Source organism: Xenopus tropicalis, chromosome 2 (assembly GCF_000004195.4).
Source record: "Xenopus tropicalis strain Nigerian chromosome 2, UCB_Xtro_10.0, whole genome shotgun sequence".
Classification (NCBI taxonomy): domain Eukaryota; kingdom Metazoa; phylum Chordata; class Amphibia; order Anura; family Pipidae; genus Xenopus; species Xenopus tropicalis.
The window spans coordinates 158,638,302-158,665,305 of NC_030678.2; the positions used below are offsets into that span (position 1 = coordinate 158,638,302).

The 27,004-nt window shown below is 45.0% G+C and overlaps 2 protein-coding genes across 5 annotated transcripts in view; one reads left to right on the forward strand and one right to left on the reverse strand.

Annotated features, from left to right (window-relative positions):
- The first annotated feature begins 249 nt into the window (after window positions 1–249).
- mphosph8 (M-phase phosphoprotein 8) lies at window positions 250–19,313 on the forward strand. 3 transcript variants are annotated; one of them, XM_002937957.5, is made up of 14 exons: window positions 250–589; window positions 6,252–6,407; window positions 8,653–9,492; window positions 9,884–9,980; window positions 11,383–11,640; window positions 12,357–12,485; window positions 12,573–12,661; window positions 12,963–13,103; window positions 13,664–13,750; window positions 14,684–14,838; window positions 15,290–15,444; window positions 16,106–16,233; window positions 16,750–16,833; window positions 17,898–19,313. In XM_002937957.5, exons 1-14 carry the CDS (start codon window positions 413–415, stop codon window positions 17,943–17,945), a joined length of 2,544 nt encoding a protein of 847 aa, XP_002938003.1. In that variant the 5' UTR covers window positions 250–412; the 3' UTR covers window positions 17,946–19,313. The 3 variants fall into 3 exon arrangements, with proteins under 3 accessions (XP_002938003.1, XP_004912126.2, XP_012813400.1); XM_004912069.4 differs by having other exon boundaries at window positions 8,656–9,492; XM_012957946.3 differs by lacking the exon at window positions 12,963–13,103.
- Window positions 19,314–21,537: 2,224 nt separating this feature from the next.
- Window positions 21,538–27,004, reverse strand: part of pspc1 (paraspeckle component 1) — a 57,625-nt gene continuing 52,158 nt past the window's right edge. For both annotated transcript variants that reach the window (XR_208351.4, XR_004221399.1), the window contains 3 exons: window positions 23,973–24,051; window positions 22,367–22,432; window positions 21,538–21,722 (listed from right to left, as the gene is read on the reverse strand). The gene's annotated coding sequence lies outside the window, so the exon portion shown is untranslated. The remainder of the gene's footprint in view (window positions 21,723–22,366; window positions 22,433–23,972; window positions 24,052–27,004) is intronic.

The window sequence follows — 27,004 nt, forward strand, 5'->3', positions numbered from 1 at the left end:
CCGGAGCCCTAGCGGTAACCCCAGCCGCACGGTGCCCGGTTAGTCTGCCCCACGTACCGACGCAAAGGGATTCGCGCATGCGCAACCAGAGCCAGACGGGCACGCATTGCCTCAATTTACCTTTTAGAAAAAATACCTCCCGCCCAACAGGAAAATAAAGCCCGGGGCTCTCCGATTGGCTTAGCCCTTCTTTTCATGAGATATTCCAGCCAATCACAGATAATCTAATTGCCTTTCAAGAACGCCTTACACTCAGTGACGGTGATTGGACAAGCGAAAGTGTCCGGCGCTCGGGCCTTAGTTGCTGATTGGTTGAGCCCCGCTCGTCCCCTTAGAGACGTATTTGGGAGAGGTGTGTGTGAGTGTGGCGCAGAAGGATTTTCCAGTTGTCGTCAATCCAATCCGGAGCATCATGGCGGAGGTCGAGGGGAGCGATGCGGGATTATCCGGCTCTGTTGGAGGCATGGAAGGGGCGCCTGCAGCTGGAGTATCGGATGGAACAGCTAAGGCTGAAACCGTGGAAAGCGAACAGGAGGATGAGGATGATGTGTTTGAAGTGGAGAGTATCCTCGACTCCAAGATAGAAGGGGTGAGCAGTGCTGTCTCTGGGGGAGTGCAGTGCGGGGCTGTCTCTGGGGGAGTGCTGTGGGGGGGCTGTCTCTGGGAGAGTGCAGTGGGGGGCTGTCTCTGGGGGAGTGGCAGTGGGGGGCTGTCTCTGGGGGAGTGCAGTGGGGGGGCTGTCTCTGGGGGAGTGCAGTGGGGGGGCTGTCTCTGGGGGAGTGCAGTGGGGGGGCTGTCTCTGGGGGAGTGCAGTGGGGGGGCTGTCTCTGGGGGAGTGCAGTGGGGGGGGCTGTCTCTGGGGGAGTGCAGTGGGGGGGGCTGTCTCTGGGGGAGTGCAGTGGGGGGGGCTGTCTCTGGGGGAGTGCAGTGGGGGGGCTGTCTCTGGGGGAGTGCAGTGGGGGGGGCTGTCTCTGGGGGAGTGCAGTGGGGGGGCTGTCTCTGGGGGAGTGCAGTGGGGGGGCTGTCTCTGGGGGAGTGCAGTGGGGGGGCTGTCTCTGGGGGAGTGCAGTGGGGGGGCTGTCTCTGGGGGAGTGCAGTGGGGGGGGCTGTCTCTGGGGGAGTGCAGTGGGGGGGGGCTGTCTCTGGGGGAGTGCTGTGGGGGGGGGCTGTCTCTGGGGGAGTGCTGTGGGGGGGGGCTGTCTCTGGGGGAGTGCTGTGGGGGGGGGGCTGTCTCTGGGGGAGTGCTGTGGGGGGGGGCTGTCTCTGGGGGAGTGCTGTGGGGGGGGGCTGTCTCTGGGGGAGTGCTGTGGGGGGGGCTGTCTCTGGGGGAGTGCAGTGGGGGGGGCTGTCTCTGGGGGAGTGCAGTGGGGGGGCTGTCTCTGGGGGAGTGCAGTGGGGGGGGCTGTCTCTGGGGGAGTGCAGTGGGGGGGGCTGTCTCTGGGGGAGTGCAGTGGGGGGCTGTCTGGGGGAGTGGGGGGGCTGTCTCTGGGGGAGTGCAGTGGGGGGGGCTGTCTCTGGGGGAGTGCAGTGGGGGGGGCTGTCTCTGGGGGAGTGCAGTGGGGGGGGGGGCTGTCTCTGGGGGAGTGCAGTGGGGGGGGGGGGCTGTCTCTGGGGGAGTGCAGTGGGGGGGGGGCTGTCTCTGGGGGAGTGCAGGGGGGGGGCTGTCTCTGGGGGAGTGCAGTGGGGGGGGGGCTGTCTCTGGGGGAGTGCAGTGGGGGGGGGGCTGTCTCTGGGGGAGTGCAGTGGGGGGGGGCTGTCTCTGGGGGAGTGCAGTGGGGGGGCTGTCTCTGGGGGAGTGCAGTGGGGGGGGGGCTGTCTCTGGGGGAGTGCAGTGGGGGGGGGGGCTGTCTCTGGGGGAGTGCAGTGGGGGGGGCTGTCTCTGGGGGAGTGCAGTGGGGGGGGGGGGCTGTCTCTGGGGGAGTGCAGTGGGGGGGGCTGTCTCTGGGGGAGTGCAGTGGGGGGGGGGGCTGTCTCTGGGGGAGTGCAGTGGGGGGGGGGGGCTGTCTCTGGGGGAGTGCAGTGGGGGGGGCTGTCTCTGGGGGAGTGCAGTGGGGGGGGGCTGTCTCTGGGGGAGTGCAGTGGGGGGGGGGGGCTGTCTCTGGGGGAGTGCAGTGGGGGGGGGGCTGTCTCTGGGGGAGTGCAGTGGGGGGGGGGCTGTCTCTGGGGGAGTGCAGTGGGGGGGGCTGTCTCTGGGGGAGTGCAGTGGGGGGGGCTGTCTCTGGAGGAGTGCAGTGGGGGGGGCTGTCTCTGGATGGAGGGCAGGGGGGGGCTGTCTCTGGATGGAGGGCAGGGGGGGGCTGTCTCTGGATGGAGGGCAGCGGGGGGCTGTCTCTGGATGGAGGGCAGCGGGGGGCTGTCTCTGGATGGAGGGCAGCGGGGGGCTGTCTCTGGATGGAGGGCAGCGGGGGGCTGTGTCTGGATGGAGGGCTGTGCAGTATCTATTAGGGTGCAAATACTTTGCGGAGCTTGTTTGTTATGATATAGGAGAAAAACGACATCACTTGCCTGTGAATTGTCAGCTTCATGGAAATGGGCTTTACACAGTCCATGTAGTGGGTTCTGGGATTCCATGATTTCCTATGGGCGGCTGTGCTGTTCCACCCCTTGTAGAGTTATTACCCTTTTATACAGATACATTTACACATCAGTCACTGTCCCAGTGGAGCTTACAATCTAAGGTCCTTATCACATTCACACACAGCATGGTCAGTTTTATCACAGTGTGTGAGGGGAGGGTGTGAGGGAAGCAGAGGGAACCCGCCCAGACACACAATTGCACATGGATGGAATCTTTCTCGGGACCAGAGCTGTATGGGCAGGGTCCTCTGCATCTTCTATCTGTTATTATTTCTTGTTTTCTTTTTTCTGTATGCACACTAAACACCCATTTATTGTACAGCACTGCAGAATATGTTGATAATTTATAAACACATCTTAATAATAATAATAATAATAATAATAGTGCAGTATGGCATGCATTCTAACTGGTGTCTATTTTAGCCATGTGCAGCTACTAGTCTCCTATGGCCTATAAGGGCAGCCCAGAGCACTTTTCCCTTTGATTCATTGGCATGCCCTGGGTTAAAGGACATTTATATATGTAATAGTTGTTAGATATCTTCATTGTATCAGAATTTTCTCTCCATCTTTTGGGGCTTTGAATTTGTAACTTGTTTGACAACCGCTGGAGGGCAGCAGTCTAAACATTCCTTATTTATGTTTATGAACCTTTTTCAGAATGGGCCCCTGACCTCCCTGCTTTACCAGTGCCCCCTCCTTAAACCCTGATCCTGCTATTGCTTAATTGCAGTTTTCCGTTGTGGGGGATGCTGGGAGTTGTAGTACAGTGAAAGTTGAAAAGAAGAAGGCCACACTGCAGATAATGAGTTTTCAGTTGGCATTTGTTTCCTTACTCCCTGCATCCATAAAGGTCTTCTAGTTCTAAAACATTGGTTTATGTAGCAACGCCAGATCCTAGCCCATAGCCTTAGGGTGGCCATACACAGCAAGATCTGCTTGTTTGGTAAGGTTGCCAAGTGAGTGGACCTTCCCCCAATATGCCCACCTAAGGTGGGTGATATCAGTCTATTCGATCACTTGACTCTAGGACCAAACTATCAGATTAAAATGGCGAGTATAGGGGCTGTCGGACCGAGGGCCACATTAATGACCTGATGTGGTCCCCAGTTCAGTGGGAAAATTAAACCTGCCTGATTGACACCTGGCTGATTTTCTGCCAGATATTGGTCAGGGGGCCCCATACGGGCAGATCAGCTGCTGAATTGGTCTACTCTAAAGGACTTGAATTGGCCACTTTTACACATTAACAGGCATTGGAAAGGCTTCAATTATAAATGATAATTTCTGATATTTGTGTCTGTGTGCATGTGGCTTGGAAGCAGGGATGTGCAACCTGCAGGAGGGCCTCTTGTTAAGCACGAAATGATAGTTTGTAGCCAGGGAAAGCACTGATTATGTCTGGGGGATTAGTGACTAAGTAAAGTTTGTCATTTGGCCTGTCTGTGTGGGCTTCACTCTCACCCAGTGGCAGACAGCATGGCAGCATTCCCTGTTCTATATTAGTGCGGCCCTTTATATAATGCGCTTCATTAGATAGAAAATCAAACTAAATCAAACAATGGAGCTGCTGTGCCACCCTACTAACTGTGGGCTGAGCCCTGCCCACTGGAACTCGCAGTCTGCCCTACATTCATTCGCTTATGCCGTGCAGTCACAGTGACAAAGAAGGGAGCGCAGTAGCCAGGGGAACTCTCACAAGAACGCTGATTTTTCCCTTATCTGCAGTAGCAAAAAGCCAAAGTGTAAGCGGTGCCTTAGTTACAATAGAACTCTTGGATTATTTCCCACAGTGAGAAGCTGCTGTTATTGCTGCAACCTTTCATATCAGAGAAACAAAGTTGAGGGCTTGATGCAGTGTGCCCAACCTCCGGATCCACAGAGTAGCTGGTGATATTGGAAATCTATTTGGCATTTGTCACATTGTCCTGCTGCTATACAGGCTAAAGAGTTGGAATACATAGATATATACTGTGTGTTGCTCAGTAAGATAGTGCTGTGTCAATTACACACCACAAAGCTGCACCCTGGCCAGTGCCTTTGCCTACAGCAGGAAACCCCCAGACTTGTACAGCCCGTGGCATCTGTGGCACCTTACTGTCCTGGGCTGGCAATCTTCTCTCCTGAATTCACCTGCTTGGTCTGTTACAGGGGTGAGGGCCTTGTGCATTGCAGTAAATAACACCTGTGATAATTATTTTGTGCTGAGAATTGTGCTTTTGCTTATTGTCTTTTCATGTTATAATTTTGCCTTAAAAGTATTTGCCTGATGCTTTTACATCACCTATCTGATCCCCCATGTTCCTCTATGAGGGGGCAGCCATATTTGTGCAGCAGGAGTCCGTTAGCATTAGAAACTATAAGGGTGAAGATGCACAGAGCTACTAGTAGCAGCTACTTGTTGTTGCTACTAAACAAGACAATGCTGATCATTTACTGTTAACTGTCTCTATGTGTGTTTTAGCAGAGGTAATTCTCAGTATTGTCTATGTCGATTGGGCTTAAACAACAGGGTTAAAAATCCTGTTGGGGGATGGAGCATATCAGCAGACTCCATTAAGGGGTTAAACATTATCATGTTTTATTTATGTTTACATTGTTTTTAATAATTGCTCCCATAGTTCAGTGTTAATGGAAACACAACCAAAACTCCTAATAGCTGGTACACAATGTACAATGTAGCTGGGTCTTTCCTTGCAAACCTGGTTTCTAGGTGCTGCACGGATACAAAATCTGGCCACCAAGGTGTTGGACTATGTAATCATTTGGCAGAGATCTAATATTATAAATAGCCTGTGCGTACCCCAAGGGAGAGGTGCCATTGGTCACAATAATGGTCTGTGCAGCGGGAGGTGTACCACCTATGGGCAGATTAGGAAATTTCCTGCCAGCCTGACTCCTGGCCACACTCCTACCAGATATCAGGCTGCTGACTTAGTTACATGTGGCAGTATTGGCCAGGTATGGCCAGCTTTATATGGGAAGCAATACAGTTCTCTTCTGTCTTTTCAGATAAGTGCTTAAATGCATGAATTGTGTGAGCATGGTGTTCGTGACAAATTGTTGTTTGGGTTTTTTTCTTACCCACAATGCCAGCCTAACAGCAGGCACCCACGAAATAGCAGGTGTCATGCAAATGTGTCTGTAAGTCACGCATAACTAGTGGCAGCAGTTGTTCTTAGTTATTGTAGATGTGAATGGCATCATTTTTGGCGCATCAATGCTCACACCCCCAGAAATGAATAAGTATTCCTAAAGCAACATATCCGCAGTGCTGTACAGTACATGGGTGTATACATTGTACATGCAGATCCCAAACAAACAACAACCATTAACCAAGGAAAGCGGTAAAGAGGGCCCTGGCCGTCCAAATGGCTTCTGCATTGGATTCAGGCAGCAGGGAGTGTGTATAGGCAAGTAACCTTGTAAATACTGTTGTCATACATGAATGCTAAGGTTATATACATTTGCTGGAGCATTATATACATTGTGTGTGTTTTTCCATAAATGTAGTCCGAAAACCTGGGTTTTTAGTATTTGTTTATATTTTTTTTTAGCTTTGCACCGCTTTCTTCATACATACACTGTACTAACATTGCATATTATCTGCTTTACTCTTCTGCTAGCCACTTGTCTGCTAGGCTGTTCCTAACTAGAACTTTTTGGCCTTTCAGGGTGAAGTATTGTACCGCGTGAGGTGGAAGGGTTATGACTCTGAAGGGGACACCTGGGAGCCTGAAGCCCATCTTGATGACTGTAAGGAAGTCCTGCTTGAATTTCGGAGGAAACAGGCCGAAAACAAACCGAAACCTGTCAAGAAAGAAATGCCGGTAATTGGACATCTAAGCGGTGGTTCTTAATATTGCTTATTAGAATAATCTCTTAACAGCAGTGTGACCAAATCAATTTTCCTGCACATCACTTTGGCAGATGCTCTCAATTTCACAGTAACCCTAATATAATAATTCAGTCATTTCTGCAGCAGGGGATATTTAAGGCTCGTTTCTGCATTTACAGTGGATAAACTGAAATTGGTGGAGGGAAGAAAAAAAAAAAAAACAACTAAAATAATGTGGTTGCATAAGTGTGCACACCCTTAAACTAATACTTTGCTGAAGCACCTTTTGATTTTATTACAGCACTCAGTCTTTTTGTCTATCAGCATGGCACATTTTGACTTTGCAAGATTTGCCCACTCTTCTTTGCAGAAACGCTCCAAATCTGTCAGATTGCGGGGGCATCTCCTGGGCACAGCCCTCTTCAGATCACCCCACAGATTTTCAATCGGATTCAGGTCTGGGCTCTGGCTGGGCCATTCCAAAACTTTAATCTTCTTCCGGTGAAGCTATTCCTTTGTTGATTTGGATGTATGCTTTGGGTCGTTGTTATTCTGAAAGATGAAGTTCCTCCTCATGTTCAGCTTTCTAGCAGAAGCCTGAAGGTTTTGTGCCAATATTGACTGGTATTTGGAACTGTTCATAATTCCCTCTATCTTAACTAAGGCCCCAGTTCCAGCTGAAGAGAAGCATGATGCTGCCACCACGATGCTTCACTGTGGGTATGGCGTTCTTTTGGTGATGTGCAGTATTGTTCTTGCGCCAAACATAATTTTTGGAATTATGGCCAAAAAGTTCAACCTTGGTTTCATCAGACCATAACACCTTTTCGCTTTTGGGAGACTTCAGATGTGTTTTTACAAAATGTAGCCTGGCTTGGATGTTTTTCTTCATAAGAGAAGGCTTTCCCCTTGCCACTCTACCCCATAGCCCAGACATATGAAGAATACGGGAGATTGTTGTCACATGTACCACACAGCCAGTACTTGCCAGATATTCCTGCAGCTCCTCTAATCTTGCTGTAGGCCTCTTGGTAGCCTCCCTGACCAGTTTCTTCTCGTCTTTTCATCAATTTTGGAGGGATGTCCAGTTCTTGGTAATGTCACTGTTGTGCCATATTTTTTTCACTGTGTTCCATGGTATATCTAATGCCTTGGAAATTCTTTTGTACCCTTCTCCTGACTGATATCTTTTAACAATGAGATCCCTCTGATGCTTTGGAATCTCTCTGTGGACCATGGCTTTTGCTGTGGGATGCGACTAAAAAAATTTCAGGAAAGACCAACTAGAGCAGCAGAACTGTATTTGGGGTTAATCAGAGGCACTTTAAATGATGGCAGGTGTATGCTGACTCCTATTTAACATGATTTTGAATTGGTTAACATGATTTTTTTGGTTTTCTTCCCTCCACGTAAAAGATTTCAGTTTGTTTTTCAATTGAGTGATACAGTGTATAGGTCACATTAAAGGTGGAAAAAGTTCTGAAATGATTTATCTTTGTCTCATTTTTGTACAGCACAGGAACCTGACATTTTACCAGGGGCGTGTAGACTTTTTATAGCCACTGTATTTTACAGATATATAAAAGTCTAGCAAAGCCTGGCTGTGCAAGTCATGCAAATGCATTTGTTGCCACGTTCATCCATTCTCTGGAACTCCATTGATTTTACCCTTTCCTACAATTTTTCTGTCTTAGGGCAGCGGGGGATTTGTGTCAAAAAGCTTCTTTCAATTTCATTAAATAAATGTAAAAATTAAACATTGTAATAAACCTTGTAAACTGTTAGGGCTATAGCAACAGAGGGGGCATATTAACAGCTACTGCTATCCTAGTGAAAAAAGTCCGGTTGTCACTGCTCCATGTTGCTTTCTGTTGGGCAATTTAAATTCAGCACTATCAAAATTGGTGACAGACGGACTGGGGAGTTTGAGCTCTATTTTCTTTTTTTTTTTTTTTTGCCAAAGAACCGCAGGAATCACACAGGCTATGTCCTACTGACCATAGGCTTGTAGTTTTGCCCTGTCCTATAATGCCATTTTGAATTCAAATGAACTCCTTAATTGTTCTATGTTTTTTTTGTCTGATATCTCTTTGTTGGAATGATACTCTTCCTGTACTAATACATACTGGATCATGTTTTCTTTCTACCTTCCCTTAATCCTCACTTCCATTTTAGATGAAAACCCAAACTTTGTTTTTAGAATTGTCAGCTATTTATTCTCCCCAATCTCTTTTCAGCAGCAGAAATTATCTCCAAGTGATCTTTTTGAGGCAGATTCTGAGAGTGAGCAGAGTGACCAAAAGGTCGACTCCCCTCCAAAAAAGAAGAAAAAATCCAAAGAGGAAGATGAAGAATTAGCAAATGAAGAGATGAAAAAGAAAAAATCCAAGTCTGGTAAATCTAAGGAAAAATCTAAGGCAGAAGCAGAGCTGTCTGATAGCTCATCCCCAGACCTAAAACCAAAGAAGAGACTATCTGAAAGCAAGGAAGATTTAAGTAATAAAAAGCAAAAGAAGGATGATCTCAAAGAGTTAAAAAAGGCAAAGAAAGAAGATGTAAAAGACTTAAAGGTCAAGGGAAAAGATGAATTAAAAGACAAAAAGCAGAAGAAGGACAAAGTGAAGGACTGTGACCACCCAGGTTATGCCAGGCAGGTTTCTGAAGAGCTTTCCGATTCCATTAGTGTGAGTTCAGCCATTTTAACAGAGGAGAAAAAACAAACCATAGAGGAGCAAGAGGAAAAAGAACAAGAACCAGTTCAGGATCTGCCAGAGGAAAAGCCGAGTGAGTTACCCGGTATGGAAGAGGAGGAGGACGATGATGAGGAGGAAATTAAAGTTAAAAAGAAGAAGAAGAAACACAAAAAAATAAAAACTGAGAGAGGCGAGGAAACAAAGGCCCTGTGTGAGGAGCTGCACATTGAGAAAAAGAGCTCACAGAAAAAGCAGAAATCCTTTGAGAAGGTAAAAGAGCTTTCTATATTGGAAAGACTGGCACCTCTTCCTGCTCCAGTTCAGAAGGGCTCGCGAGCAAGCACGGAAGACAAGGGAAGGAAGTCCGTGGACTCTGTGTCTGAGGTATGCGTAAATGTCTTCCCTGTTAGTCCCTAGTTACACATTTATTGTTCTTGTACCAGATATTAATATATTTGCTATGCGCTACACATTAATCCTTTGTGCTATAATTCCTTAAACATTTTTAAAATGCAATGGTTAATATTTCCTTTTTGCATCCAATAAGGGTCACTGATCCCTTTCAGACCTTCTAATATTCAATTTCCAATCTCTCGTTCAACCCACTGCCTGGTTGCCAGGGTAAATTAGATCTTAGCAGCCTGACACCTGAGAGTTTTTAAACTGTAGAGCTGCTGAACAAAAACCTAAAATATTTAGGTGTTTCGTTATCTTTCAATTGCAATGAAATATATATGTATGAGTATACTTGGTAACTGCCTGATTTAATTCCTAGGAAAAAGAAGGTAGAAAAACAGACACAGGAAAAGAGAAAACCAGGAAGAAACATGAGTCTGAAAAAGAAGGGAAAAAAGAACAGAAGGTGGTTAAGAGTGAGTGTGCTTGAATTTCCTTGAACGTATATTTATTCCTACATTTCATTGTGAAAGTGCTCTGCACAACACAGAAATCCCTGATATCCCTATCTCTGTAATCTGTTCATTCAAAAAAGAATGAATAAATTCCATTTTTAAATGCAGAAATCTAGCTGCAAAACAGTTCTTCTCTTTTTGAATTGTTTGAAATCCTGGCAGGGAAGGAGGGACTAAAACACTGATGTTACAAATTGTAACAACTTCTCCCCAGCTTACAGACAGCATGCAGGAACTACATAACCCACAATGCATTGCACTGTGATGTTCCTTTCCTTTTTGACATCACGTGTGCAGGGAATTGTGGGATTGGGAGGATGCAGGCTGAGGACAGTCGACTACTGTTACATTTTATTGGAGTCCCAACTTAGTCAGCCAGATCAGCAGGGGAACAGGGGTCCGGGCTTAGGGAAATGTTCCAAACTGTATTATTACATTAAAAAGTCATGAAAAGGCTGCATTTTTTTTTAACCGACTGTATAATGCAAAGTTGCTTGAGATTATGTTTACTTTTCAAAAAGCTTAAGTTGTGTTTGGGTGGAGTTCCCCTTTAATATATTTTATGTGCATTATGGATGTCTTTCAGGTTGCCTTTCTTTTCCTGCTGTATTATTGGCACCTAAAATATATGGAATTATGCCATAAATATATAGAATGAAGGGGAATGTAAAGCTGATACTGATTATTGTACAGGGCAGTTTCTCTGTGTTCACTGGAGTGAGCATACAAAAAGAGGGGTTTGATCAGTGCACATTCCCAGGTCCATAGTCTTACTACTAATGTAGTATGTGCAGGCGCGTGTATTTTAGTTACAAAGTTATGATTATAAAGCTGACAAGCCACCGTCAAAGTATACCCAATAACTAACTATTATTCTCCGGTCATATTTTTCAAAGGCTGACACCTCTCTGCATGGTAGCATTTCTTGGGATAATTGTTCCAGTGTCCGGGCTTAGTCCTCCCCTGCCATTAGCGTTAATAGGAGAGAGATTGCCAAGACCACAGAATTGGTTCACTGGAACATTGACTGATATGCACCAGCAGCATATTGAAAAAATTTTCATCGATTCATTTACAAAATTTGCTTAATTTTAGCGTAAAGCATTTTTTTATATTTAATAGCTGAAGGCAAACACTTCCTGGGTACTTATCTTCGACATATTTCCCAGGGCAGTGTCACACGTGGCGCTTTGTTACCTGCTTAAAATCACATGTTCAGGCCATTTTCCAGGGAATATCAAAGTAATTGCGGTATCACTGCTGGTGCATTTGTGTTTTTAGGGAGCTGCATTAAGAGCTTAGTTACACTAATTACACATTAATACACTTTATATGTTATACTGTGTTTTTATATTATTTACAGCTGTAAAGGAATCAAAGAACATATTTGATGCCTTCACTGTAACTCCCGAAGACAGAAATGAATGCACCGAGTCGTCTAGAATAAAGGAGGAGGTGTCGCTTGACTATAGACCTGTGGAAGAATGCAAAACGAAAGAACTAAAACAGGTTTTCAGGGAAAGACAGAACACTAGAGATGAGAGCGAACCGTGGGCATTTGCAGCTTCAGAAGGGGATCAGGAGGTTGCAGACCCACTTTGCCAGATGCATGATAATACTGGTATGTACGTCTCCCCTAATAACAATGGCGTCTACACTTCCTGTGTATTAAATCATAATATTTTACTGATCTCTGTAATATTAATGTTAACAAAAACATTTGGTATCACATATCTAGTATAAATAAATTTGAAGCAACTGGACTTGTTTAGTAATCATTGAAGACGTTTCACTACTCATCCGAGCAGCTTCTTCAGTTCAACTGACTGGTATGGGAATTTGGTATCACAGTACCCAGGCTTGTTATAAAGTGGATCCTGGCCCTTAAAATACATTTTGTTTTATGGACCTACTCATACTGCAGCCAGTGAAACTAAACAGATATTCAGTAGATATGAGAAGCCCCCTAGTCTATTTCTCTGTTACATTGCTATCCATAGTTCTATGTTAAAACTAAGGGTTACACTGTTATTACACCTGGTTAATACTGAAACGTTGGTCATTGTGTGCATTTACTGAATGTTTAGATAAATATGAAATTCAGATGCCCACACTGCAGTTTAAATGAAGGAAAAAAACAAATGCATTCTAAAGATGGTTGAAGTTGGGTGCAGTAGAAGTCCTTTGGCTGTTGGCTCAAGCTGTGCCATCCAAGTAGTAGTACAATATCCTGCCATGTAAAAAAGTGTTGGATTGCAACCAAGAAGACTTCTCTTCCCCTAGTCCCAGAGGGTAGAACTCGGAATCTCCATCAGTTATGTATGTTGTTCATTTTAGCACCTTTGATGAGTAAAGTGCAAGTTGGCTTAGCAATGGACCTACAGCTGGAGTGGATGACTCTGGAAGACTTTCAGAAGCACCTTGATGGAACTGATGAGATTCTTCCATCTGAAACTATATCCAGTAGTATGTATCCCACTTCTGGCAGATCTTTTCTTCTTCCTCTGTGTTAGATTTTCTTTCAGCTCTGAATCTCTCTTCTTTTCCTGCTAGGTGCACTGAAAGATGCTGTAAAAAATGGAGATTACGTAACTGTGAAGTATGCACTTAATTCAAAAGAGGAATATAATTTAGAACAAGAGGTAATTTCCTGGTTATCCATTTTGTTTGTCGCTCCCCCTCTCCTTTTCATTTATTTCATTAGGCTCACATGTTCCTAATAGTCACATTACTTCCATTGTTACCAAATGAAGTGTTAATGATTACATAGCCCTCAGTATTGGTCACGTAATTCTCACATACTGTAGAAGGTGTTGGATTTTGCTGTTTGTTGATTAAAAAAAACCACTAGACTTGAAATGCCAACAAGTATAGTATTCCACGATATTCTACATTGTAAAGCAAGAAGTGAGTCAGTGAGCAAGCGATGCTTCATTCCTGCAGGATTCTAGCGGCATGACGCTGGTGATGTTGGCTGCGGCCGCAGGGCAGGATGATGTTCTTCGCCTTCTAATAAAAAAAGGAGCGAAAATTAATGCTAGACAAAAAAATGGGACCACCGCTTTGATTCATGCTGCTGAAAAAGTGAGTCTTTCCATCACTCCTCCGGTCTTGCATATATCCACTGGCCATAGCTTTCAGATATTTATACCAAGATTTGTGCTTGTCTCTGCTTTAGTTCAGAGACAAGCACAGTGTTTGGCTACTCATTTTACACTCCATTTTATTGAATAGTAATCGCCTGGGCCCTGTGACACCCTGTGTGCCATTGCCTTTATAGTGCTCCCAGTCAGATGAACTGCCAGTTGGTATGTTCTTCTATTGGTAATAGGCAAGTTACTTTCTTTAAAATGGCATAAACTTTTCCTTAACTTTGCCTTTACTTGCTGCTTCCATCCTTAGTACTATTTAAATAGAGGCATCTCCATGTTATTACTTTGTGGCACACCTACTTCCTATCCAGCACTTGTCATGTTCCTCCACCTAGATCAGCTGTTGGGAACGTGTCAGGGGGGATAATCTATACACATTTTACGCATTTATATAATTTTTTAATACAGACTTTAGATTTGGGAGTTTGTTTACTTTATGATAAAAAAAATGGATTTGTAATGTTTGTGTACGTTTTTTTTTTTTTTTTTAAGAACTATTTAACAACGGTGGCACTTCTTTTGGAAGCTGGTGCTTATGTCAATGTGCAGCAGGCATCCGGTGAAACTGCTCTGATGAAGGTAATATATTGTTTTCTTACTATGTAGGTCAGGGATCCCCAACCTTTGTTATTCGTTAGCCACAGTCAATGTAAAAAGACTTGGAAGCTCATGGAGGTGCCAAATAAGGGCTGTGATTGGCTATTAGGCAGCCTCTATGCACCCTATCAGCTTACAGGGGCTTTATTTGGTAATAATCTTGTTTTTATTCAACCAAAACTTGCCCCCAAGTCAGGAATTCAAAAATAACTCCCTGGTTTGGGGGCACTGAGAGCAACATCCAAGGGGTTGGGGAGCAACATGTTGCCCTGGAGCCACTGGTTGGGGGGTCGCAGATGTAAGTGTTAGGATCCTGTTTAGTTTTTTGCAGATCAAGTCCAACAAATCATGTTTGGTGCTTTCTTATGGGTGTTTTTAGGATACAAGATGATAAAATAAATTAGTACGTTTATTTAAAAGAGGTATATAACATTTGTGAGACCCCCTTAATCTTGTAGGCAGTAATGAATAGTATTTTTTGCTGTGTTGTTTTACTTTGGGCTAAAAAGGATCATGAACTTTAAAAATGGCTCATTTATTGGCGCTCTATAGATCTGATGCTGTCCCTGTCCATGGGGTAAATGAGGGGTGTTCCCTACTAGGATCACAGCAGGAGGGGGATAGCCAATCACAGCCCTGCAGTCACACAAGCAGAGACCGGCCATACCACAGAGAGACATACCACAAAAATGTGCATAGCCAAAAAAGAGAGACACAGGTTAGCGGATACACTTGCCAAAGATGAGAATTACCCCAACGTTTCGGCAAAGAGCCTTTCTCAAGGGGAATCCATATTCAGTTCCCTATCAGGCCAGCCTAATTGCTGTTTGGCATCTGGCCAAACCCTGAATCCTTTTGTAAAAGATTCGCCCAAGTACCAAATCCAACAAAATCATTGTTCCCTTGTTCCTGCAGGCATGTAAAAGGGGCAACTCCGATATTGTGCGGCTCCTGCTGGAATATGGTGTTGACTGTAACGTGCTGTCCAAGCATCAGGGCAACGCCTTGCAGTTTGCTATGCAAAGCAATAATGTGCACTTATATGAGATGATAAAAAGCCATTTAGAAACGTAAGTATTTCTTCCTCTGCTCCTCCATCATGTTCTTCTGTTTTTTTCCTGTACCTCCTTGTTACGCTGATGAGCAGAATGCAGGGTATGGTTCCTCTGCACCACTGGCACAGTCCAACTACATTACACAACTCCTTATCTACACAATGGTGTGTTCACGGGAGTGGCGTTCAGTGTAAATCCACTATGAAGGGCTCCTCCTCCTTTGGAGTAAAGTTAAATGGGAATTCAGGTGACTGAGGCAGTTTTCCCTAATGCCCATTAATGCCTTTCCCACTTAATGAGGTATCCCCTTCCCATAGTTACCAGGCTCAGTAGTTAATTTACCCTCCTTCTCCTGGTGCCTGTAGTGACCTTACTAGTGTATGTTTGGCTGTGGTGCTAGGTGGTTATAGGTGCCACCCTTTAGTAAGTCCTTGGCAGATCCCTAATCCAATAAATGTCCCATTAGCCTTTCCAGAGTGGTAGAAGATGCAATAAAGGATTACTTTGACACTCGCCTCTCTCTGCTGGAACCAGTTTTCCCGCTTGCATGTCACCGACTCTGCGAGGGACCAGATTTTTCCCTGGACTTTTCCTACAAAGCTCCATTTACTACCCCAGAAGGTAAATGGCTTATTGAATGCACTACCCTTTAAGATACATCACTTTTAATTTTAAATGATTTTTTTCATGTATTTGTATATGTGCTATTGAAAGCCGTGTGTTTTAGTGTTCTCTGCGCAGCTTGCCCTGACTGTTTAACCAATGTAGCGAGAGCTTCATCTTCTACAATGAAGTCTCCGATTGTGGCAGTTCCTTGCATACTTTATCACAGAACTTGCAAGGCATTGCTGGACCTGGTGTCTCGGCCGGAGGAGTGTTTGGTTCTGTTACAGTGTTTGCGCAGTCAGGAGAAGCCGTTACATAACTAATTAGCCATACATATTGTTGCACAGACACAGAGTCTTTTCATCCCAGGTCCAAATCATTGAATGGGTTTGTATCTGGTACCAGCACATCATATGACTCACGTTGCCCCGCTCAGCCCATCAGATGACTTACTTCTAAGTAAAAGGCAAATAGGCTTCCAAGAATAGGGAATAGGAGTTTAGTGACACCTGTTGGTGAGTGTTGCTATTGCAGCTGATCTGTTTGTTATGTTAATCCACTTTGTAGAAATCCATCCGCCTGTATTTAGCCCCCACCTAACATGTTCAGTTAGAGAGGCCCAAGACTTGTTAGTGTTTGCTCTCTTTTTGCATCATCATATTCCTGTGTTCTATAGGATCTGGGATCCTCCTGTTTGTGTTCCATGCAAACTACTTTGGTAAGGAGGTGGTGGTGCGACTGTGCGGACCATGCAGTGTACAAGCTGTAGTATTAAATGATAAATTCCAGCTGCCTGTATTTTTGGTAAGTATTTGGATTTTCCCCTTCCCAGTTTTTGTGTAGCGGATCCTCGCTGTTGTGCTGCAGCTGTTCCTACCCCTGTGTATGCAGCATTCACTCATTGCCTGGCTCAGTGTCTGCCCCCCCCCCCCCCTCCTCCATTCACTGAATACACTCATTCCTTTGTGCACCCTGGGCTTTCCCTCTTTCAGTGAATGGAGGTGGTGGCACCGAGCCAGACGGTGATTAAGGCCTCTCTGTTACACAGCATCCGGCTCACTCTGCCAAGGCACAAATGTGAGCAGCTGCAGTGGCGCATCCCCTACTGTAGCACTGAGTAGGGCTCTATAGGGCAGGAGGAAATCACCTATTAACACAGGTGGAGAAGTTGTTGGGAAGTGATGGTCCGTCATATGTTTGCTAAATGCTTTTTATGCACTTTTATTATTAATTTTTGGACAAAAGCTTTAATTTTTTTGCTTATTCTTGCTCTTATTGTACAGTGCTGGTCTGACCATTCTCAATTCTGTTTTCTTATAGGATGCTCACTTTATTTATTCCTTCAGCCCTGTGGCTGGCCTTAATAAACTCTTTATTAGACTCACAGAGGTCCCGGCTGCAAAGGTCAGTCCCTTTCATAGTCATGTAATATACAATAGTGTCATATTAACATAAAGGTTTCCGTGTTAATTGGCTGTGAAATATTCTGTAGGAGCTGTGTGTCGTGATCTGGGGTGGCATGCTTGGCACCATTCAGTCTTGGTTGCACCAGGCACTGGGTGGAAGTGGCCATTGTATAACTGTCAGTATAAGCAGCTAGAGGCAGGCCCAGACTTGGATTTCAAAAGGCCCTGTCATTTAACCCTTAAAGTGCCACAGGACGTAGAATCTACGTCCTGTGTATAAAAGTAACTAAGTGTTACAGGATGTAGATTCTACGTCCTACTGCACTTCCAGGTTTGGGAGCAGACGCTCCTTCGCTCCCCAGCCCCTAGGCAACCAGCACATGGGGGGAATGAGTGGCCCCGGGGCGCGATTGCCCAGGGGCCCCCTAGCAAAAGCCAGACACGTGCATGGCTTTTTTTTTTTGTTCTCTCATTCCCTTCCTCCGCACACTTTCACAGCACTTAAAGCACTCACACTTGCACACAACACATTTTACCTAGTGTACACACACACACACACTTAAGGTCCCTGTACACTGGCCGATCAGCTCGCTTGGCGATGTCGCCAAGCAAGCGGATCTTCTCCCGATAGCGGGAGAATCCAGACTAATTCGATCGTTTGGCCCTGGGGCGTCACACACCTCCCGTTCCTGACAAAGGGATTCTGTTATGATTTTTATGGGGTACTTTTTTTTTTATTTCTAAATGACACTGTTTACATAGCAAATAATTCCCTCTGCCATTTCATATTCTATTCTTGAACCAACAAATGAATTGTTTTTAGTTGTAATATTGGTGTGTAGGTGCCATCTCAGTGCATTGTGTCTGAGTCTGAGCTTTCACAAGGAGCCAGCGCTACTCATTAGAACTGCTTTCTGGCACTTGCCAGAATCTCCTGATTGCCAGTCCGGGCAAGAGGTCATGTAATGAGTTGCCTGTATGAAGCATAAGTTACATGTTGGTAATGTTATATTTTCACTAAAGATCATTCCCCCCCCCCCCCCCCCCCATTCTCTCTTAAAGGTGAAGCTGCTGATCTGTGCGTATAGAGTCCAGCTGCCATATGTGTGACGTGTGTGGAATTGCGATAAAATCGGCGTATTTGGCAATGGGATCAGCGCACAGAATGTTCCTGGATTGGCCTTGCACTGAAGAGACAGGACACTTTGTCTGATCATGTCGACCCATATAACAGCTTTATTTTCAGCTCTGTTTCTGGGTTTTTGTACAGAGCCCCCAGTCACCATTACTGAGCAGTTTGATAACTATGTCCCTACCTCATAGGGCCAGTAGCACCGCAGAATGACTGAATTGTGTATGCCGTTAATAGTACGGTTGCCCGGCATTGGTTAAATGCTTGTCTGTTGCTGTAGCTCTAATATATAGTTTATAGCAATAAGCTACTGTGTAGCCACGGGGGCAGGCATTGAAGTAGGGCAGGAGGGGGCCACACCTGCATAGCACATAACATAAGCTTTATAGGGTGGAAATGGTTTGTTATAAACGGTCACATAGTGGTGTTACTCACCCTTTGGGGAATATTTGTGCTTTTATATACCTGTTTTATTATGGGCCATTCAGTATGTCCCATACACTTCTTCATTTATGCACCTTGTGATCTATGTAATATAGGGACGTTGCTGCCCCCTATTGGGCTGCTGTTGCTGTCAGACTAGTGGGTGTGGTGACATCTGGGATTTCCCATAAACCTTACACAATAGTCTCCTGTTCCTGGGCTGAGATTATACAGGGGCATGGCTGTAGGGAGAACTGGGGGGTCTCTGCTCTTATCTTGCATTTCATTTACAGTTGTGAAAGCCGGGGGCAGAGTAGGAGATAATGTGACTTTATTGGCCCGTAGCCATACTATGATGGTGAGAAACTGACAGATGTATTTCCACAATGTGGAACCCTACTGTTGTTTATTTCTGATGTTTTGCCTAGAGTAATATTTAATGTTAATTATATGGTATCAGTTGTTTTTATCCAATGTGTTGGACAATGAAGAGCAATCTGTTTGTGTGTAAGTACATTGAGTGCAGCCCCCAAGGAACATCTACATTCCCATTCCCCCTAGCAGAGTACCGAGTGGGCTTCCGCCCCAGGTAACCGACTGCTGATACATTGTACCCTGCTGAACCACATGATCCCCCAGTGGGACGGGGGGCTCAGCCATTACTGCACTCTTTCCATTGCTCTTCAGATATGTGGGATCTCGGAGAAGGAATCAATGACGTTACAGTATTTGAAGTGCATTTGTTCATGTTTTGCTTAAGAGTAAAACCGATCATCCATGTGAATAGCAATAGTTTCTATTTTTGTATGTTAGTAAATCCATATATTCCTCTGTTTCGGTACAGTGCTTTAAAAGACTTGTAAAAAAAAATGCAAAAATACAACATACTATAAAATGTAAATTAAATGTTTCTGTGAAAAAACGTCTCCTTTTGGTTTGCTCATGATTTGTGTTTTCCTGGAAAGTTCTGATCCATGTACCAAGTCTTACAGCCCACAGGAACCATGGAACCTAAAACCCTTTGTTTTTTCAAAAAAAAAACCCCCAATGAGCAGGAAGCCGAGGTCTTCGAATGAAAAACTGCGCAAGTTTAGAAAGTCTCGTGTGGTAGTAGCCAAAGGCTCCAGCATTCCTACATCAGCCATTTTGAGAGAGGGGGGCTGCTTATCCCCATGTGTGAAGGGCAGGTGGGAGGTACTGGCAATAGGGCTTACTGGGCTGCCATTACAGGGGGGGAGCTTGTGGCTGGATCAGAACCCAGTAGAACTCTGATTACACACAGAGTAGGGCTGAGTGGAAAACTATGAAAAAGCTGCTTCTCACAAACAACCTGCAGCCACATATTGGATAAAGGAGTTTGTTGCTCTCCATCCTATCGCTCACTATTCACTTCATTATAAGTTTATGGCCTGTAATTCTGATTGTAGGCATTTGTACTGGGTTGGTTGGGTATTGGCTAAGGAGCCTGTGGGCAGGTTACAATAAGGGATCATGGCACTCAAACAAGAAACTTGCTGCCCTGATGGTAGAGCCCTTTTTTTCCTGCAGCCCCTTAGACCCAGCACCTTCCCCATGTGGCATTCTCTGCACCAGCTGTAGGGAACGTAGTTTGGATCATAGGTCTGGGACACCAGTGGAAAGTGGCTCTGCCCCTACAGCACAAGGTCTCCTCCCCTGTGTCCGGCTTCCTAGGAACCTTCGGCCTAATCTGGGCCAGGGCACAGTGACAGGCAATTTAGGCCCCAGGTTTTTGAGTATCGTGGGAGGCACAGATCTCTACCTAAATCTCTTTCTGCAGTGGGACTTTCATCTCAGGGGTTATTTGGCACACAGCCATCTTTATGTTTTACATGTTAATATTATATATCACAGCATGTAAATCTAAATGACTGCCATTTTAGGGAAGGGCTACCTGTGACCTCAGAGAGAAAGGACCTAAAGGAAAAGCTGTACATTCAGATAGGTAAGAGACGGTTTTAAGGGCCCATGGGCCTTGCAGGGAGAAGGAAGGACTTGGTGTATTTATGATTAGTGCTGGCGTTTAATGGCAAATGGAGGTGTCCCTGAATTGAAGCAAATATGGTGTCCCTGCCACTAAATCTAGGTGCCCCCTGCTGTACCTAATGCTCACAAAGCCACGGACTTATTCTCCATAAACCTTACTTAATACATTGTTGGAAAGTGGCCTATCAACTGTCAGTCTAACAACTCAACTCTGTGCCGGCCATAGAAATGGAACCAGAGCAGCAGCCTCTATGCACATGTGGGCTCAGTGCCCAGCAAGGTAAAGCGCCACGCACCTCCCGTTCCTGACAAAGGGATTCTGTCACGATTTTTATGGGGTACTTTTTATTTCTAAATTACACTGTTTACATAGCAAATAATTAACTCTACCATTTAAAATGTATTTTAGCTGTAATATTGGTGTGTAGGGGCCATCTCAGTGCATTGTGCCTGAGTCTGAGCTTTCAGAAGGAGCCAGCGCTACACATTAGAACTGCTTTCAGCTAACCTATTGTTTCTCCTACTCCCATGTAACTGGAGGAGTCCCAAGCCGGACTTGGATTTCTTACTATGAGTGCTATTCTGATACCTACTGGGAGCTGCTATCTTGCTCCCTTCCCACTGTTCCGCTGATCGGCTGCTGGGAGGGGGGGGGGGTTATCACTCTAACTTGCAGCTCAGCAGTAAAGTGTGACTGAAGTCATGGGAAATTTCAAAATTAAATATAAAAAAATCTCATTGTGCTTTTGAAAAACAGATTGCAATGCAGGATTCTGCTTGAAAAGCTCTATTAACTGATAGGTTTAAAAAAAAAAAAAAGGTTTCCCCGTGACAGTATTCCTTTACGGGGTTATGGTCATCCAGGTTTTGTTTGAGGACAAAGGAAAGGAAAGCTCATGTAACAGTGGAATGAATGAGGGTGACATTCTCTCTCCTGGGATTAAAGTGATACTGACACTAATAAGCTACTCTTCAAAATATCAGTGTATATATAACCTTCCCTATAGGTGGCGCTGATCATCTCTCACTGATAGAGCTGCTTTTGTATGTAATTGTTACTATTGTTAATATGGCCGCCCCCTCAGGGGAACATGGGGGATTAGATAGGCAATGTAACAGCATCAGGCAAATACCCTGTATCGCTAAGGTTTGAATTGTTTTATTGAAGGATTAAACAAGCAATTGTGTTAAAACATTTTATGTTTAAAAAAGAAAAGAAAAAAAAGGCACAAATTTTAAAAAGTTTGTTAAAAAAGTCCCATAAAAACCAGTGGACATCAGAGCAAAGCGCCCATCTCCAGGTCTCGGCTTCCACACTGCCACCGATTCTGTAAGAAACAGCAAAGCAAGAGTTAATTCAAGGCACTGGAAGTTGGCAGCAGGTACTGACAGTCTCATTGGCGCCAGGAAATAGTGATCGACCCAAGGACCAGATCCTATTGGCAGTGATGTCACAAAGGTAAAGCTCCATTTTTCTGCGCAAGAGCCATACGGGTGAGTTTACGTGACTGCTAAGTGGGGGGAGCGGCAGTTTCATGCTCCATCAGGTGATATTTCTATAAACTGCCATTGGCTAGTAAGATGCTCATTATAATGGACATGTGCGTCTCGGTGGAGCTGAATCTGCTTAAGCTCCATGTGGAAATGGCCGAGTGAGGAATGCAGGGGGCTGCACTAGTGCAGTTGCTAGGAGCAACCAGTAATGTCTCTGAATTCATTTTCTAATTTGGGAAACTGCCAGTGGAGAGACCTGTGCAGCATCACTTTTTCTAAAGTAGTTTCTTCCTGCGTGCAACTTTGTGCAACTTCGTAAAATCCAAGTGATGTGCAGGCCTTTCTGCTGGCGACTCCGACTATCTCTGGTGGAAAGGCCTGTTAGAGCGCTCACACTCTGAGCAGAGAATACCTGGATTCTCACAATTATTCATCGAAAACTCCAAGGAAAATCTCCAGTTGCAGTTGTTTAACTTACCCTGTCAGGATGGCACGGAGCCAGCTGGGCTACACGGTATGGTGCCTCCCTGCCCCCAACAGGAACCTGCACAGAGAGAGGAACAGAGGCAGCACAGGTTATACAATGAGCATTAGGCCTGCACTGGATTTGTTGGGGTTACATAAATAGGATATTGCCGCACTGATGCATTAGACATTTGCCATATTTCCTACTAAATGCAACGTGTTGGCTCCCAGGGTGGCACAATCCAGTGCATTTGTAAGAAAATGGTATTTATCATGCAGGCCCACTGACCATTCACAAAGTGCTGTTTACAGTCACCAGGCTATTGAGACCACCAAAACCACAGGGATACAGGCTGTCAAAGTGAGGAACACATTAACAAGTCAATGCAGTTCTTGATCCAATGGGAAAAGTCAAAACCTGCCTGATCCACATATTGCTAAAGGTGGCCACACACATGGCGATTTGGCATCTTTCGCACGAAAGATCGTTCCATCAGCCACTAACAGTCAGGGCTGAAACGGCAGATAAGGAAGTAGAAACAATAGGATTTCTACCTCCTTCTGCCGATTCAGCCCTGACGGCAGATTTTGCTCAGGCGCCTTCTATGGCGCCCGATCAAAATCTTTTAACCGGTCCGATCGGCGAGTCGACCGATATCAGCAGCTTCCTGCGATATCGACTCGCCGACTTGCCATTCACCAAATATGAAACGAGGTTTTGTACGATATTATCGGTGCGTGTATGGCCAGCTTAATTTTTGCCCAGATATCAGTCGGGCAGACCTGTCAGATGTCCCCAAATCGGCAGCCTAAATCTACCTGTGAATGGCCACCTTTAGGATAAGTCATCCGATAATCTCATCACTGACAATCCTATAGGCAGCCCCCTAGTGGCTATGGTGGGAAGTACAGAATCACAGGCTGATCACAGTGCTTTCCTAAACTCTCCCATCGATACTCTGCTAATGTTACAATATTTAGGCCCAGATTACTAATTTGGCTCTATATCCTGGTACAGCCATATTATGGTGCAAGTTTTATGTCAGTTTGGGAACATCATTTCACCTAACTTAAATTACATGGTGCGCCATCCCCCCAATAAGGCATATTGGGCCTACAGACAAGGCATGTTTAGACTTGTTTAGACAGGGGCATAATTATCAAAGACCAAATTGGGAATCCCGCAATATTCCTAGCATTTCATCCATGCTGGCATTTTAAAACCAAAGTTATTCAGTTTAAACCTAATAGGCCAATTTGATTGGTTAAAGAAAAAAAATCCACGTCATTGCCCAATTCCAAATGACTGCTCTGAGACTGCACAGAAAGCAATAGACACACGCTTCTTTCTTTCTTATTTATTCTTTGTTTTTTTTAGAAGGTCTTTAGTTATAATCAACTGGCCCATAATGAGCCCGGGGATATGTGCCTCTCAGGGTAAGATGGCGGCCTGGCCTTGCTCTTTGGGTCATTCACTCACAAAGACTTTCCCTTGGAGAGAAGGAGCAAGTTGACTCTTACACCAATGACAGGAGGCGGCCTAGGGAATTTCTGCCACTATTTCCTCCTTGTGGAACTGCTAAAGGCAAAGGATGGATAGTTACGGAGACGCGCCTTACCTGCAGAGTGGGTTGAGGACTTCTAACCAGTAGTAACTTGAGTCACGTGGCTTCCCAAATCAGCTTCATATTAAATCGCCTATCAATAAAAAGAAATATAAAATTAAGACAATAATTGGTATGTTAAGGGAGTATACTATGAAATGCCACATCAGCAAACAGATACTAGAGGGGGAATAGAACTGGGAGTTGTAGTTCTAGAGCAGCAGGTTGGACAGCGCTATTGTACAGTATGTGGGGAGAAGTGAATGTGCTCCCCTCTGCCCCCCGCGTCTCTGTACTGACTGGCACAGCGCTGGCCGGTGGAGCCAATAATGGTGCCGAAACGACCAACAGAGAAACAGCATTTTGCTGCTGACACTCGCTCTGCATGGCTGACACTGTGCCGGTCAGTGCACAGACTTGGGGTACAGACACTGGCATTACAGACTTATTTCAGGGTACTTATTTGTAGTAATGCTACCATCCCATCCCAATCAGCGCAAGGGGCAGGGATCTCCGTGGGATTAGCAGTGGGGACTCAAACTCAAAGCATGGTTCAACAGTTCAGCTGTAGGAGAGAAGCAGTAACTAGAGAAATAAACCAAATGACAAGCAATGGGGCTCTTTCAGCACCAGAAAAGGCCAATATTGTGGTACCAAAGCTCCTGATACCGCCTCCTATAGGCTTGCACTGGAACTGCCTACAGTCCTTGTTTCCTTGCAATGATCGGCCAACAAGCACCAACACTGACAGGCAATTTTAACGCAAGTCCATTGGTGGGAGTTTCAGGAGCTTTAGTGCCACGTTTTAGGGCTACATAAAGCACCCTTGTGCCATTAACCTCATTCATCTTAGTCACTAGCCATGAGCTATTAGCCATAATGTGTATGAATCAATAATGATGTAAATATTATGATGTTAAGGGGCTCACCCCTTAGGCAGGCCACTAGGGCATCTTTGCACATGGAGTACTTTATTCTATTATAGACTGGCACCGGACCAGCAATCTGTGGGTACTAGCAAATGCTAGAGGGGCTGCTGTAAGGTGCCATAGTCACTATTTATTGGGCTGGTGGGGGGCTGTTTGGGCCTCTGTGTACTTGAAATGCCAGGGCCTGTATTGAATCCCAGGTCAGGACTGATATTCTAGTGTGATCTGTTGAGGTCACATTGGTTTCACATGGACATTTATACTGAATTCAGCAATGTCTCTCTCTCCTGCTGCACGTGGCTGCGCACCAAATACTCTTTGGTAAAGTTCAGACTGAGGCTAAATTTTATAATATAATATATTGTGCTACATCCTCGGTGTAGTGTCATATATAATCTATATAGGCTGCGGTTGTGTGTAGGACAGATGTGATTGGCTGCGGTTGTGTGTAGGACAGATGTGATTGGCTGTGGTTATGTGTAGGACAGATATAGTTGGCTATGGTTGTGTGTAAGGCAGTTACACAATGCTGTGTAAAATATCATAAAGTGATATTGACATGTAAAAAATACTTTTCAAAATATTAATGTACATAAAAAGTTCCCTACAGGTCATGTTTATCATTTCTCACTAATAGAGCTGCTTTTGTAAGTAATTGTTACTTGAAGTCCCTAAACCGGACTTTTATGCCAACCTGACTGTCCCTTCTCAGCCTGTCAGTTACAGCTTCTAATGCTAATGGCCTCCTGCAGCACAAATATGGCAGCCCCCTCATAGGGGAACATGGGGGATCAGATAGGTAATGTTAAAGCATCAGGCAAATACTTTTATGGCAAAATTTTAAAGCTCATGGAAGGACAATATTATGATATATTTAATAAACAGTTTAATTTCAGGTGTTAGTATCTTAAGACTGACCAGCCCCCAGGCCAGGCAAGCCCCTACTGAGATACTGAGAGAAGCATCCATTACACTAACTTACCCCCTACAAACTTACTGCCATTTAAAGGGGATTAAAAAGGTCACCTACCTGATGAATTCAGTTATTTAGCAGAACATATGCCTCTATCAGTAAGGGCTGACTTATACAAGTAATACATGGGCAATTTACATGGATATATTTAAATAAAAAAACACCAGACAATAAGAAAGAGACATAAATGAAATGGGATGCCAGGGAAATTCAGGCAGCACACATGTGTGAGCGCGGGCAAAATGATAAAACACAAATCAAGAGAATTTTGCAAAACAATAATACAGAACTATATTATTAGTAAACTATCCTAGTAACCCTATAGAGAAAAAAAGATGCGCAGAAAGGGTGCTCTGAGGGGCACGGGATGGACAACATGCCTGGCACTGCCCCTTATACCGGGGAATGACAAACGCACAATGTACTGGTGCCGGCAGTTTGGTGCCAAGCGGGTTCAGTAGGGCTCGGCCTCCTCTGGTATAAGGAGAGGGGATAGGCAGAGGGGAAGGGGACACCACTGTTTTCTGCCTTAAGGCAGTGATAAACACAGCAAGGTCCCCCCCCCCCCCATATAGAGATGTACAGATTCACTCTTACTACATGTATATTAAGTGGCCTCATCAGATACCAGCTGCTTCATGGTGCCCTCACTTATAATGTGCAGCTTAGTGGTTCCATTAGGAGGTAGTTGCTAGGGGTTACTACACCCATTACATATTCGGGTAGGACCAGAAGCTACAGACCTGGAAGCCACCTTTAAGCCTTTGAACCCAATCCCACGCACTGTGTCCTGTATCTGCACTGTGTTGGTGTGGGTGCCAACACACAGTGGTTTTTGGGGTGAAAATGTATCTTCTTGAGTTTCCGTGCCAGAATCCACTCCATGCGTCTGCACCCTGACCAATGTCAGTGCTGATACAGGATAAATCCAATTGGATCAGGTTGGTAGTTACCTGCATTTAAACACATTTGAGGAAACAGCAATGTCTAGCATTAGCCTTAAAGCTTCAGGAACAATTGGAAAATGAAAAATGAAATCCTGCCTTAGCAATAATCTATCTACAGAAGTACATTTTGGTTAACTACCCCTTTAACAACTAAAATTCAAGATATTTGTACATAGCGTCCAAATGAAGACACCTGGG